The following is a 15,127-nucleotide window of genomic DNA, read 5'->3' as shown; positions in this document are numbered from 1 at the left end:
TTGGCTTCTCAGCATCTGTACAATAAGGGTTCTGGGCTAGGTGTGAAGTCCCTAACCGGGGTCTTTTTGCCCCACAGACACTAAGGCAACCGGCGACTTTTGTGGGTGTCACTAATTGACACTTGTTGGGTAAGGCCAGGGCTACTGCTGAGTATCCTACAACGCACAGGATGGAAAGAAGGCTGAAGAACCGTGGCTTAGACAATCACTGAAGACACTGCCAACCTGAAAATCTTACGATTTACTTTCTAGGGGCACCAGAACTAAACAAATCCCTAGGACACAAAAAGGGCCTGCCCAGCGTCACACGGGGGAAGAGCTGTGAGCAATACCCGAGCCTCTGCCCCACACTGACAATCCAGGAGATCCAGGAGTCATCATTTATTACCTCTTCCCATGAGAAGAAATTCCCGGGGGGGTTTCTGGTTTTGCCTTGAAATACTGAACCCACATTAAGGACAAAAACAGGAATAATGACCAGCCAGTGTCCCGAAAGGGTTAAGAGTGACAGGACCCCAGCCAACCAGTCCACTGCTTTCCAAACCTGACTACACTTCCCAATGATCTGATGAATTTCAGCAGCGGGATTCCAAGCCCCGGGCCTCAGACCTACAGTAAAGGAATCTGGGCAAGCACCTGGAATCCGAGTGGCCCAGAAGTTCCCTGGGTGAAGACACTCAGACTGTTTGAGTATAGGGAAGCGGTGACTCCACCTAGCTCCTTCATTTCAGGGAAAGAGGAAGACAGGTACACCCCAAATTCACAGTGGGGGAAAAAAATAAAAACTAAAAAACTTCTGCTCAGACGTTGTTCTCAAACATCCTCAGCCTCCCATCAAAGTAGAAGTAGAAAACAGATGCAAGGTGAATCCAAGAAATACATTCAAACTGCAAGCCAGGGAAGGGCACGAAAAGCCAGAAGAGCTTCCTCTTCCCACTGCATGCTGGGCCAGCAGGGGCCACGACCTGTGGGATGGGACTCTTAGAATACCAGAATGACCTGTCCAGCTGGCCACACGACAAACGCACAGCCACTAAGCTCTGCTGACCCAAACCCTGCTCCACAGCACAGTGCATATCAACAGTACAGAGATGGTTCTGATCCCAAATGGCCAAAGAAGGGCAGGCCCCTGCTGGGCAGGGTGGCCAGGCCCAGGGAGGGACAGGGCGGTCGGCCTGGCCTCAGTGTTGATCCCAGGCCCCCAAAGCCAAGGGGCAGTGAGACTTGTGGGCTTAGAGGTAAACTTGGGGCACATGTGGTATCCCACTAATCTGGGGACTAGTTAGCCATGAGGGAGTCACTGGGGACAGAGATTCAACCCTGTGGGCTGTTATGAGAAGTCAAAGCCCTGGGGCCGCCATTCTTTGAGGCCAGCTAAGCTCAGGGTCCACCTCTGGTTATGTTAAATGAGAGGAATAAAAGGGCTATACACACGGTGAGAGGCAGATTGGGGAGTCCACGTACCCCAATGATGGCGTTCAGCTCCGTCATGGTGACCTGCTTAGCTCGTTCCACCGCCTGGGCCACCTGCTGCTGGTGCTGGAGGGAATGAGGCATGGTTAGCAGCAGCCACTGTGTCCAGCAGAGAGGGCACAGGTGGGCTGCAGAGCACAGGGCAGAGGGGACCTCAGGACACAGCCCCAGAGAAGACAGAAAGAGACACACAAAACAAGCCTAGGGCAGTGATGGAATGGGGGCGGGGGGAGGTTCTACTTTCTTCTTTAAATCTTTCCAATGAGTACATATTATGTTTATAATCAAGACTTCCTTCTAATCAAATTACATCTTCGCATAGAGATGAGTGCCAAGGCAGCAAGAGTCAAACACCTCCCTCAACCATACAAACAAAAAAGGTGGTTTCATGCAATTTGAATATGAGCTGCAGACTAGATAACACAACAGGACAAGTCGCATGCCCAAACACAGTGCCAATGTTGTAATCATGTTAGGAAGGCACCCCTGCTTTCGAGCTGTATCACTGTCCCCAGTGTACGTACGTTAGAGGGGTCTATATACCCAACTTACGTCCATCTAAAACTACAGAAAACAAGAGAATGTGTCTCCATGGGATGAGGAATTAAAAATAGCAAACTGAACCCTAATATGAACTGTTGGATGTCTGGGTGTCACTGTGAGTTCAATGACATGATGAATGACGGGGCGGGTGGGGGGAGGCTGTGGGAAATCTACCCCTAACCAAACAGACTCTCGTGTCCCCTGGCAGTCAAACCAGCTGTTCATTTCCTCCAGAGTCCCTAGCTGGTCCCCTGGAAGACACCCTTAGAAGGTGATGTCACCTATTAGTCGCATTCCGGCCTGGCCGTTGGCAGACTGGCCATGGCCGGCCTTACATGCTCCGAGGAGTGGAGGCTGGGGATGGACTCAGAGGTGGCAGAGAACCATTTCTATCCAAGGTCTCGGATGCAGTCTCTGTCCCCATCAGACTGAGAAGGCTCTGTATATTTCTGATTGGCAGCTGCGCCAGTCTGAATGGATGGGCTGGGCTGGGCTGGGCTGGGCCGCCTTGGAAAGCAAAGGCAGCAGCAGTCAGAGAGGTCTTACCTCCTGTGACAGGAAAGGCATGATCTGGGCTAAAATTGTGTTCAGTCTCTTCGCAATCTCTGTCTGCAAAGGAAAAGACACCACATGAAGTCCCTGCAAATATATCAGTGACTGAAATGTAACGGATAAGTGGAAGTACCAACTCCTACGAACCACAAGAGCTCTGTTCTTTCCACCCCCATGAACTCCACAGCACGAAGAACCCTTCCCAGGCTCCTGACCTCCTGGGGAACCCCATCTCCTACAGAAATGGCCCACAGGTGTGGCTCAAACTGAAAAGCCTCTTATTCCAGATGGAATTCCTATTAAAACAAACCAAAACCAAAGCCACCCCCATACTCTGGAAAGACCCATGACAAGAGCAAAACACAAAACTGGTGCCCACAAGCAAGAGAGGATGCCCCTGGGGCAGCATGGGGCAAAGGGTTCCCCAGCCTCACACACAGGGGCATGCAGCTTACTGGGTCCTCCCCAATTCTAATTGTTCTCTGCTGCCTGTACCCCATACATGCCAGCAGTCCGAAGCCCCACAATTGAGTCATCTGTTTCCACCAGGGCCCTCTGTGAGCCCCGCAGAGCTCAGATCAAGAGCAGTGCTGAATGGTTAACGGACTCCAGTCAGGAAGGCCTAGGACCACTGACAGGCAGCTCTCATAACTGCCTTTCTGATCTCATTCTCAGTCCACAGCAGCCAGGACTGAGGTTCCCCCAAGCTGGCTTCAAAGCTTTCATTAGCACAGAGCAATCTTTCAGAGACAAAACCATGACAACAGCATTTAAAATCTGTGATCATCTGCATGTCAAATGATTCTGATAGAGATCTATGGGCACTAAAAAACAGGGCCACCAGAAAGCTTATCACAGACCCTGGCAACCCTGGGTCAGGCAACCCCCCTCCGACCCAGACATCCAGAAGACAGGTCTTCAACTAAATAGCCTCAGGGACGTGTGCAGCCCTGCATCCTGGGGCTGCTGGCCCCTGTGGCCAGGATCTCCACAGCCTGGGGAGCCTGCCCACGACAACAGGGTTCCTGCATGGGGACTGGGTCCTTAGTGGCAGCTCTTTGTCTGGACACCCTGATCCTTGGGCACAGGGCAAGTGTTTCCCAGAAGACACCACTCTGACACTTGGGGTGGAAACACTGTCCCTCATGCTGTAGTGTCCCAGCTGTGTCACTAACTGTCCCTACTTCCAAACATTCCTGGGGGTAAGAGAAGTGCCACCGAGCTCAGGCCCAGTGGGGCCTGGCGTTTGCAGGCTGGCGGTACACTTGCACAAGGGCACCATACCTCAAGGTCCTCAGCCTAGCACCCTCTGCTTGAGGAAAAACGGGATCCTCAGATTTTACAGCTATCTCCACATCCAGGCTAGGGACCCAGGTACCACGTGACCATGGCTGTATAGCTCAGGAAGCCCTGTGGGGGGCTCAGATTAACTTCCTGCCCCCCCGCCAAGTCACGTAGGGCCATCAGACCAAGGCCACAGAGACCTGGGTGCTCATGAAACTCAGGCTGTAAGCTTTCAGCCTGGCTTTCGTGGGGCCCAACCACCACAGGTGAGGAAGGACTCTGGCAGGTTGCCAGCAGGACCTTGTGGCACTGGGGCAGACAGAGAGGGAGTAGCTTACATCTTTAAAAAAAACAAAAAATACAGTATGCCTGGGCTTGCCTGCCTTTGAGTCCTGGGGCTTTTTGGGGAATAAGGGAGTGCTCACCCCCCACGCACAAAATTTCACCATCATCTGCTCTTGAGTATTGTACCCTTGGTCTCCTTGAAATGTAGAAGCAGGCACTTGAAACATTCGTTATCTGTACACAGGCTGCCCAGACCTGGGAATGGGCTCCCCACACTCTGGGGAGTCAGAGAATAAACCAGAAAACTCTTTACTACTGAAGATGGAAAGCTGGCCGGGCAGAACACCTCTTAACAAGAATGATAGCTGTAACTGGCACCATCAGCAAAGCCAATGCCACCTGCACTTCGTAGGGTGAGCTCTGACTACCACTCTTACTAAAATGCCCATTTTTCAGACGGGGAAACTGATACTTAGCAATTAACCAACTCTGTTAAAATGATTTCCTGCCAGGGACCAACCTTAGGCCTTTTGACAGAACTCAGAGAAATATGTTTGAAGGGAAAAATGACCATCGGGTTCATGCCCGATAGCACAGCTGATTCCAACAGCTGTCCAAAGAGCCTTTGATACAGCTTAAAACTTCTAAAGCATCAACTCTGAAAAAAGCATCAAGACGTGTGACTTCAATAATTGGGACAGGTCACAAGTCACAAACTGGAACAAGATCACATGCTGGGCAACTTCTTTTGCCAGTTGGGCATCGCCTGTTATCAACAGGGCAGCTGTGGTCCAGCCAGCAGCCTCAGCTGTGGCCTCCAGCGGCCCTGCCCTCTGCCTTGGGGCCACGGAGCTCTAGCCTTTGAGCCAGACCTTCAGAGGCATCTTGGGTGGGGGGGCAGGAGCAGGAGTTGGCTTCTTTTAGAACATTCTGGAAATAGGTGTTTGGCGAGGCCGATGCAGACTCTGGAAGTTGCTTTTCAAGTATGGTTCAAAGCAGGCGGCGCTGCTGGCAGGGAGCACAGCTTCTCAGAAGTAACTAACGTACTTGACGCTGACAGGCGGTGCAGAGAGGTGGGCACAGAGGTCCCACACCATTCATAATCTGCACTACCAACCGGGCGCTGGGAGTCACATGTGCCCTGCTTCTCTGTTGAGATTGGTAAGCAAATAAATGATGGAAAACGAGATGGGGGTGGAATTTCCCAAAGTGCAATGTGTTCTTACACTCTAGTGGCTCCCATTTGCACATTCATTAACACAGGAATATCTTGCTGTAAGCATTTTAAAAAGCGTTTCTCCTACTTTGGTCACCGAGGTCGAGATTTCAGACCTTTCCCGACCTTTGACCCACAGCACTAAAATTGGGGAAAGGATCCTGCTGTCGGTGCTCATCTACAAGACCCCACTTGCTGACCCTTTATGCTTCCGGTCACTGAGTGTACTCCACATACCGTGGACAGCCACCCCGGTGGCCACTCCAGACGGTTTCTCTGCTAATTAGGTTCAAGCTGCCCGCCTGCTTGCCCTGAGGACTTTGGGTGCAAATTTCATCTTAGCCTCTCAGCCAAATGAAAACGAGGCAAGAGAGCCCCAACACCTCAAAGAGCAGGTTATGCTCCACGGCCACACAGAGATAACCTGGCTCCTGCTCTCAGTCACCTCTGCCTCTTGCTGTGTGGCTTTAGGCAAATCATTTCCCACCTTTAGGCTTCGCTGCCATTGCCTACAAAACGAAAAGACAAACTAGCTAACCTATGAGGTCCCCGCGCCCTGATTCAGGGCTTTTGAATGCCACACCTTTGCGAACTGTCCTGTGACATGTTACCCCCCCCCAGAAGCACAGCTCCACGAAACAAGAGCACTGCATGAAGGTAAATAGCCAGCAGGAAGAGATGAGTGAATGCTAGACCGGATTCCCAGTCCTGGCTGCAAAGGACGTAAACCACTCAAATGTGTCCAATAGCAAAACTGCACATAAATGTCACACTGTCCAGTGATGTCACATTGCTATGATTCACGAGGCTGGCTGGCCAGGGACCCTCAGACTGTCAGAAGAGGGCTCATTAGGAAGTTTCATTTAGTAGGAAGCAATTTCATGTTCGTTAGGCAGGCAAGTGGTCAATCCAAGGCTTCCAGGGTCCTGGTCACATCGCTGAAATCAGGACTTCCTCAGAGAACCAGGGCAGCAGTTTAGAAAGAGGTGTTTGTGCATAATTGAGAGGAAGGGCAGACACTTGCTGCTCTGAATTGTGACTGGACACCCCGAAGCCATGTGGACACAATGGTTTTGCCCAGCTCTGAGGTCAGCATATTGCCAGTGACCTCTGGCAGGTCAGGTCCTGGTCTCTGTGCTTCAGATTACTGCTCTAGATCTTTGTGTATTTGGGGTCTCAGGCAGCTCGAGTCCACAGATCTGAGCCAGGTTTTAACTGGTTCTTGTACATCTCCTGTTCTGTGCTGTCTTGGTGCCTGCGCTCTGTGACGAGCTAGTATTAGAGTGCAGTAAAGGAGGATGAGGCCACTCCAGCCCTAACAGCCCCAGCAGCCAGGCACCACCATCATATATTGGAAGATTCCAGAGCAATGTATGAGCAATTTCAACTTGAAGTATCTCATTGCATTTTCTAAACAATTCTAAATTGCCAGGTCATCCATGGTGGACTATCAGATGATATTCTTTTTTTTTTTTTTTTTTTTTTTTTTTTTGTCTTTTTCCTTTTTATCGGTACCGGGGATCAAACTCACGACTGCCTGCTTGCAAGGCAGGCGCTTATGCCACTGAGCTAAACCCCCAGCCCCTATCAGATGATATTCTTACCAGGCAGCTTCTCTTTGGGCTGGGCCAGTAGATGTCTAACAGAGGAAGAGAAATCCAGGGAAGGGGATGGGGAAGACAAGGTCCCCTCCACTCTGAAATATAGCAGTGGTCACCCCCGCCCCTCAGCAGCCACGGGAAGCAGTGTCCCTGATCCATCCCTAATCACTTGATGATAGGTGAGCTTTCTTAAAGGCCCTCTTAGCACTGACGTATCGATCAAATTATATATACCTACAACGCCATTAAATATTTATGCTAGCAAGGATGCCGGCTGCATTCCTGATGCTGGAAGGATTGGGTGCTAGGAAAATCCAACCCCCAGCATGACCCTGAGGATCTGTCTCCTCCGGCCTTGACCCAGCGTAACCTGAACAGCACCCAGGGCCTTCCCTGGGAGAGAGGGGACAGGGAAGCACACACACTCCCCCCCAGCTGGCTCCAGCAGACAGCTGGGGCTCCTGGGTGTACGCGACCTTTGTGTACACTTCAATGGAAGAATCCACCTTCCCTTTTCTTTCAAGAAGTCTGTGGCATGGAGGAACTATGCATAGAGGGTGGGGACAAAGAGAGAAGGTATCTGGGCCGTGGACCCAAAGAGGAGTCAGCCACACATTACAGGACCTGCACTCCCCCTCCCTGGGCTGCCCTGCACTGTGAGGCTGTCTAGGAGAGGGACAGGATACAGTGTGCTTCTGAGGGCTCTCAAGTGTGAAACAGGCCAGTAACCCTAGCACCTGGAGGCTGAGGCAGGAGGACTGCCATCCAGGGGCTGTATGAGCTACGGAGTAACTTCAGAACCAGCTTAGACTCCATAGTGAGACAGACCCTGTCTCAAAAAGCAAGTAAATAAATGAGTAAGGGAACTGGGCACTGTGTGCACACCAGCGCTGTATCCTGAGGGGCCCCCACGGGAACAGAGGCAGATGGCACTCCGGGGAGGGAACTGGGTCCCGATGACTGCCTAAGTCCCTCCTGGTTCCTAAGACTCTCAAGGCTTTTATTTCTCCAACTCTCAGTTTCTATCAACCGGGCTTCCTGTTAACAAGATCCCATAATCTTTAAATATTTGTTCACTTTAATTTCTTGGTTCCCAAACACATTAAACTCTGCTTGTCTCCCACCCTCACTTGGGGAGAAAGGATCTCAAAGAGCCTGCTGGTGCAGACATAACAGGAAGAGCCTCTGCTAGCACACCTTCCCCCAACACTGCCCATTCAGCCCAGAGTGGGGCTGCCCCTCCCCCTCTCGCCCTCCCCTCAAATAACCCCACCCCTCCCCCACCTTCCCAGACTCCAAGGCAGCCAGGGCCTCAGAGAGGCAAACTCTCCATTCATCCCCCGTGGTTGCCATGGCAACCCCCAGCCACCTAATCCCCCCCCCAACATTATGCAAATCTCTCCTTGCCCCTCAACAGGCTGCTAAAAGTCACATTAGCCTTACAGGGGCAGCTCATTAAATTTTGGGGGTCTCCCTATCAGGTCAGGGCTACAAGTGAAGTGCAGACAAGGCAAGGGACATTGGAGGACATGTGGGAAACTTGGGTGGCACAAAGGGAAAGTGAGGTAGGGAGGGGAGACGACAAAGCCCTGTTCTGGAGCCACCCAAGTCCATATCCCTTCCTTAGAACTGAAGGGTCAGCGTGTCCTACTTTCCCAAACAAGGGTTAGCAGGAGTGGTGGTATTTTCTAGTTTCTGAAAATCAAGATCAGTTATTTAGAAATCTGTGTGAAGCCATCTGCTCCCCATCAAGTTACCCTCTTTCCACATGGCTGCCACATTCAGCCTCTCATTTTACAGAGGAAGTGGAAGAGGTCCAGAGAAGACAAGCAGTTGCCCCAAAACACACAGCAAAACAGAAGTCACCGAGTCTCCCACATGGAGAATCAAATCAACTCTTACCTCTCCTGGTCAAAGGTCCTTATTAACCAGAGGTGCTTCTGCACCCTCCTCCCAACTCCGGGGCGCTGGCAAAGTCTAGAGACATTAAAGGGATCCCACTGGGGCAGTGCTGGTGACTACCACACACAGGGTGCCCCACCACAAAACACTCTTCAGGCCCAAACATCAAGGGTGCGCTGGCCAAGAAGCCCAGGTCCACTTGCTTCCGGTATCAACATTCATTAGCGCCCAGCATGGAATCAAAGGCTGGGTGACCTGGAATAAGACCACTGTTGTCCAAGGGAGCCAGGGATTTCCTGTTCTGGCTTCACCCACGGCTGCATCCTCAAGGCGACCAGACAAGTCCTGACCTTCTGTGCCATCAGCATTCCTCCGTGGTTTGTGGCGCTCCTGCTGGGCAGGGCAGGTAGCCCAGTAGACTGGGCTCTGGGAAGTCTAACATAAAAGACAAACACCAAAGAACCTGTACACTCTCTCTCTGCGGCCTCAGCAATGTGGGGATTCTGCTCCACTGTCCAACTAGCAAGGGAACACACTGGCAATCCCCAGCCCTTGGGAAGCTGAGGCAGGGAAGCACCTCAAATTCAAGGCCAGCCTAGACTACATAGAGTTCAGAACCAGCCTGAAATACATAGCAAAACCCTATCTCAAAAAAAACAAAAAATGGTAGCCAGGGTCTCTGTCAGTGCAGAAAGCTGTAAGCTGTCAGCCAGTGCTGGCAGGCAGGTGTCATCATCATCCCCATCACCAACTGCCATCAAAGACGTCCATGAGTGCCCAGTCACGTGCTGCTAAGGAAGGATCCCAGATGGACCCCAGGTTCCTGGAGCTCCTCTCTCATCCCTGATGAAAAATAAGATATCCCAAACATTGAGGGGTGGGCACCTCAATCCCTAGCCCTTCCACCGGATTTCTGCTCAGGCTAGCAGGACTACAGCCTTCTCTCTGGAAAGAGGAGGCAGAAGGGGTGCGGGCCTCTGGGAAACAAAGGGTGAGGGCTTAAGGACAGAAGCTAAGCACCTGCCGCCCCACTTCCACCGTCCTCACCCTCAGTCTGTGCCCTAACCCACTCCAGACCAGAGGGCCACCTACTGTACCCCTAGAGCTCCTAACAGCGCTCACACGGTGGAAAATTGCGGCACCGCACTCAGCAGAGAGGGAGGACCAACCCCAACCTGCATCGGCTGGTCCACCCCACTGCCTGTCCCCTTCTTGGGAGAAACCACCACTAGTTCCCACATCGGGGGCAATTTCATGGTCACTCTACGGTTTCAGACCAAGCTGGGAGAGACCCAGAGGGCTCCTCCTGTCTTTCAATCACGTAGCTGGCAGGGCAGAGTCCACTCCCAAAGGTCTTGGGGTTCCACCCAATTGCACTGGACTCCCACCTCTGCAGGACCAGTGGGAAGAACTCTCTCAACCTCTGAGGCTCTGCACTGGAGCCCAAGACGAAGCCCGGGGGTGCAAATGAAAAAGGATTCTCTCCAAGCCAGCTATGTAGTTTTCACCATGAATCAAAAAATAGCAAAAACAAACCACCCCAAAACAGCAGAAAAGCTAAAAAGTCAACAAGGACTTTAAAGGCAGAGGGGATAAAGATCAGCTGTGACACCAGCTGGGCCCAGCTCACGGTCTCCTTTGTCACCAGTTCTGACGTGGTCCCTGGCTCTATCATAACTCTCTCCCCTCCCACTTGTGCCTTTGCCTGCCCCCACATAAAACTGTCCAATGTGAGACAAAAGGGGGGGGGGGTTAAGACACACTGAAAAGACACCTTACAGCATGACACTCAAACAACCTTCCAACAGTCACAACTTCTGAGCCCGTGGGCCTCTCTGAAATCAGAAGCCACTGTCCTCAGGAAATCCTCGATGCACACAGGGTCCGGGCAAATGGGGTCACCACTCTCAACCTCAAGTCCCCAGCAAAATTCACGCTGTCACCCAGTTCTAGCCAAATGCCATGGGGTCAGGGGCTACTCCTCACTACTCAGTGGTCCTGTCCTTCGGGGGACAGGAAGCCTCCCCATCACTGCACATCCACAATCCAGACGCAGTTCTCCAGTGCCCGGATGAACGTGGGTCATCTCCGCCTCCCCAACCTGTGTTCTGTGGCTTTATGTCTTGGTGGTGTTGAGCATGGACCAACAGTCCCCATCCCTGATGATAGCTGAGGTCTGCTGGGCTCGCAATCAAGTGCAACAGAACACGAAGGCCTCCTCACTGCTGTCACCGCTCGTACTCAAAGGATGACATTTTCAACTACTTCATCTTCAATCAAGACCTTCCCTGGAATTATCTGGTGGCGGCAGTGGCGGCAGTGGCGGCGGTGGCGGTGGCGGCAGCAGCAGCAGCAGCAGCAGCAGCAGCACCCGCCGCCTCCCCAGGGGCCTGGACTGTGTCCGTTACTCACAGACCCTCAAGCCCACCCAAGTCCACCTTGGAGTTCAGGCATAGGCCATGATCCATCAAGCACAAAAATCCAGAGCCCCAGGTGTCTCTGGTCCCTCAGTCTCACCCCTTTGTCTGATATCTCTCTTCAGGGGCCTGCATTTGGGGAGCTTCCTGTTCTATCTTTGTTCCCAGGTAGGTCCAAGGAAGGAGAACCACAGTCTCCTGGAATCTAATTGGGAAGGCTTGGTGTTTGGGTCTCTTTCTCCCTCTCTTTGTGTCTGTCTGTCTCTCTGTCTCTCTGTCTGTCTCTCTCTCTCTCTCTCTCTCTCTCTCTCTCTCTCTCTCTCGATTTTTTGAGACAGTCTATGTAGCTCAGGCTGGCCTTGAACTCATGGTGATCCTCCTGCCTTAGTCTCCTGAGTGCTGGGATCACAAGTGTGGGCCACCATGCCCAGTCCCAGGCCTCTCCAATGGGTGGCCCGAATCCCTCATATTCTAGCTGACTGTGCAACAGCCTTAGCAAACAAAAAAATTCCAAATCAATGCCACGGAGCATGGAGACTCCACCTGACTTCCTCAAGAACTGGAGGAATGGAGGACCCTCCATTGGTGAGGGAAGGCAGACCAGGGTCTGGGGATGTAATGTTTGAGTCCTCCAAGCAACAATCCCAACCAAATCCTCTTTGGGTCTCTGGAGACAGGACATGCTCCCTCTCCTAAGGTTCTCTTAGTGCCCGCTCGAGGGGAGGAGCACTTATCCTGAAAGGCCAGAGAACAAAAGAGACCCCAGAGAAGAGAGGAGAAAGAGAAAGGAAGAAAGCTCTGATGTGTCTCCCAGAGCATTTGTGGAAAACAAGATATTGTCCCTTTAAGCATATAAAAACAAGGCCCTTGAGCACGCAGTTCTCACTCAGGCACACAATTACGGGTGCTTTCAGCTGTCTAGCACTACTTCAAGAGCACTCTTAAACCAGACTGTCAATGGCATGTTGAAAGCTATTTTGCTGGCTGCTATCATTAATAGCAAAGTGGAGAGCCGGGCTGATGAGAATTAAATATGGGGGAGGGGGTGGGTCACAACCAGTCATTACGGAATTACCAATGGGAGGAAGGAGAAGAGCACTTTGGGGCGCACAGGGTGGTGGGGGGAGCAGGCAGAGGAGGCCACCGCGGTTCCTACCCCCACCCCACACCAGATGGCTGCGGGCCAGCCCTGGAGAGACATATGGGGCTGAGCCTGGTGGGTGGTGAATGTGAGGGCAGAGAGGCCTGGGAGATCGCTTTGCTGCAAGATGTCACCACCTCGTCTCACTTCCCAATTCCCAAGTATGAGTCTCTGCCGGCAGCAATCCGAGGAAGCTTGGCTTCCGGAAGCAAGAACAAGTCTCCGTTAGGGCCTTCCTGGGGGTTGTCGCCACCCCACGGAGCCTCAGCCCCCAGCACCACTTGGGCTCCTGCCTCCACACCAGCCCTCCTGGCTGAGTCCCCGCTCCCAGGCAGAGAGCAGGGCAGTCACATTAGCACTTACCTCACTGTACTCCAATTACTTACTTAGCTGCCTGGCTCCGCAGGGGGAATGGTGTCTTATTCCTCTATGTAACCAACCCCATCCCACACCCAGGCACAGCCCAGGCCCCTAATAACCATTTCGGGAATGAGTCCAACTCCCTCATTTTACTGATGAAGAGAATGGATGCAGCCAGCGGAAGCCTGAGGAGCTAGCAGCCAGCTCCCAATTCAAATCCCCACCTTCCTACTTCCCAGGGCAACATGAGGCAGCCCAGTAGTTTACTGAGCACCTACTACACACCAGCTGCTCAGGCAGAGGCAGGTGCTTGCTGGGAAATGAGGTGAGAATGAGGTGTGAGGAAGGCATGTGGGCAGCAGATCCCAGGGGAAAGCCAGCTGAGTCGGCAGCCCTTTGGCCCTTGGTGTCCCAGTGTTTTGTACAAACAAGAGACAGAAAAAACTCTCTTATGCAGAAAGGAAAAGGGAATCTATTTCTTACTGACTCACTGCTACAACAAAATGGAAATGCAGGGCCCCTCAGTAAACTAGGCCCTTTGGGTGTCCACTGGGAGGAGTCCAAGGAGAGGAGAAGCAAGTTTGTTGGGGTGTGGAGGTAGAAGCCAGCTTCTTATCCAGGCACAGGGTCTTGGACTTGTACAGTGAAGACAGGAACCATGGACTGGGCTCCTACGGTCATATCCACTGCCAAATGCCCAAGAAAAAGGCCCAGGGTAGCTAGAGAGGGGGGTGGTCCACAGAAATGCAGGTAAAAGGGCGTTTTGGGATCAGCAGACCCCAAAAGTGAGCAAGGCAGGCAGCTAGGAGGCAACTGGACACAGAAAAGGCAGGAAAAGTCAGATGGAAACCAGGGAGGAGTTGGGTTCCTATACTCTTGGAATACAAAATGCATTTCACAGTTCGGCCAAGTGCCAGGCCAGCAGGCACTGCCCTGGTCTAAGGACCTGTGTGACCCTTTCCTCCTAGAGGGAAGGCTCTACCTTCTTACCATCAACTAGACTCAACTCCTTCCCAGGGTCCTTTGAACCCCACTGCCCGGTGGGCTTTACCAGGATACAGATCCTTAAGCAGCTCGGAGGCCTTCCCACCTGAGCCCTGCATTATTACGTAGGTGACAAGCCTTAGAGAGGAGGAGAAGGGAGTGACAGAGATTTCCCATCTCCTACTTCAGCCCTGGGTTTATGGCCACCGTGTGGCTAGGATAAAAAGTTCACAGGTTTTACCACCAATCCCTGGCTGCGAACGCTCCCTCTGGGATTGCTAGGCAAGCATTCTGTGTTATTACTACACACATCGAAAATCATTAGTTGTGTAAATAGCTGGCAATTTAGAACAGGACTGTGGACAGAGGGTTCAGCTGATACGGTTATACAATCCAAGTGGGGTACTTTGGACTTTGGTGGAGCTGAGTTCATAGTCTTAGCCTCTTCAGATAATACTGCAGAGCAGCAATGGCCTTTAAAGACTCAGGGTGCTAGCGGTTAATAAAGGAGCACCCTACGTTTCTCAGATCTTGTCAAAAAGATCTGCATAAGCAGCTGGCTGGCAAAAAAAACACAAGGTCATGAATTTGATTCCTGGGCCCAAAGATAAATAAATAAAAATAACAATTTAAAAATCTGGGTTTAGGAAGCCTGCCTAAGTCAGTCTGATTGGGAGAGGGGAAGCCAGCTCCTCATTCTGGGCCTCAGTTTCCTCTTTGGGAACTCAAACACTGGGATGAGAAGCCAAAGGGCTCTTTCCATTCCAGGACTCCTAAAGAAACTGAAAGACAGGGTTGTTTGGCTCACAGAAAAAGGTCCAGGGTGGGTACGATACTTTTTCCAAATCAAAAGGCCTCAAGTCCAGTTTCCAAACAACCACGATCACCAACACCGGGCGAAGGACCAGGGCGACCCACTTTCTCAAAGCCAAAGCAGGTTAAGTGCTGGGTCCCCAGCCTGTAAGATAGCTTTGCAGTTGTAGAAGGCATTCAAAGCCTCTGCAGGAAGGAAATGCAAACTGAGGAGCTGGTCAGCACCATCCCCTCCCTGGCCTCTCTGAATCACCTCTGACATGCTGCTTAGAGGAGCTTAGAGGAGGTGGGTGACCCCTTGAAGTCCCAGGTCAGGCCTGTGATTCTGTAATCTTTGCTTTACCATAATTAGGGAGGGAGGCAGAAGAGGAGGAGGAGAAACCATTTATTACTTCTCTGGGATCTGACAGCTTGCAAAGAGAGTCGAGGGTTGGGGTGGGGGAGAAAGCCAGGGAAGGAGTCAGCCACGGTGAGTTGAACCTCTCAGGAAAAGCAAAAAGGCTGGACGCACCTTATCAGTTGCCCTCTGTCAATTTTCAGGCCTATCTGGCAGAAC

General features: G+C 51.9%; 1 protein-coding gene across 12 annotated transcripts in view; it reads right to left on the bottom strand.

The window, feature by feature from the left end:
- The window catches only part of Tle3 (TLE family member 3, transcriptional corepressor), a 38,436-nt gene that overhangs the window by 18,370 nt on the left and 4,939 nt on the right, over positions 1–15,127 (bottom strand). For 7 of the 12 annotated variants that reach the window (XM_005007178.4, XM_013141406.3, XM_005007176.4 and 4 more), the window contains exons 5-6: positions 2,563–2,625; positions 1,465–1,539 (exon numbers count right to left, since the gene is read on the bottom strand). In XM_005007178.4, coding sequence (XP_005007235.1) covers positions 1,465–1,539; positions 2,563–2,625 — 138 coding nt within the window. Of the gene's footprint in view, positions 1–1,434; positions 1,540–2,562; positions 2,626–15,127 lie in introns of all 12 variants that reach the window. The other 5 variants (XM_003477633.5, XM_013141404.3, XM_005007179.4 and 2 more) reach the window with 1 other exon arrangement.

The sequence above is a fragment of the Cavia porcellus genome, unplaced genomic scaffold, assembly GCF_034190915.1.
Source record: "Cavia porcellus strain 051 isolate PalLab524CR breed Dunkin Hartley unplaced genomic scaffold, mCavPor4.1 scaffold_4, whole genome shotgun sequence".
NCBI lineage: Eukaryota > Metazoa > Chordata > Mammalia > Rodentia > Caviidae > Cavia > Cavia porcellus.
This window is presented reverse-complemented; position numbering and strand designations above follow the sequence as displayed.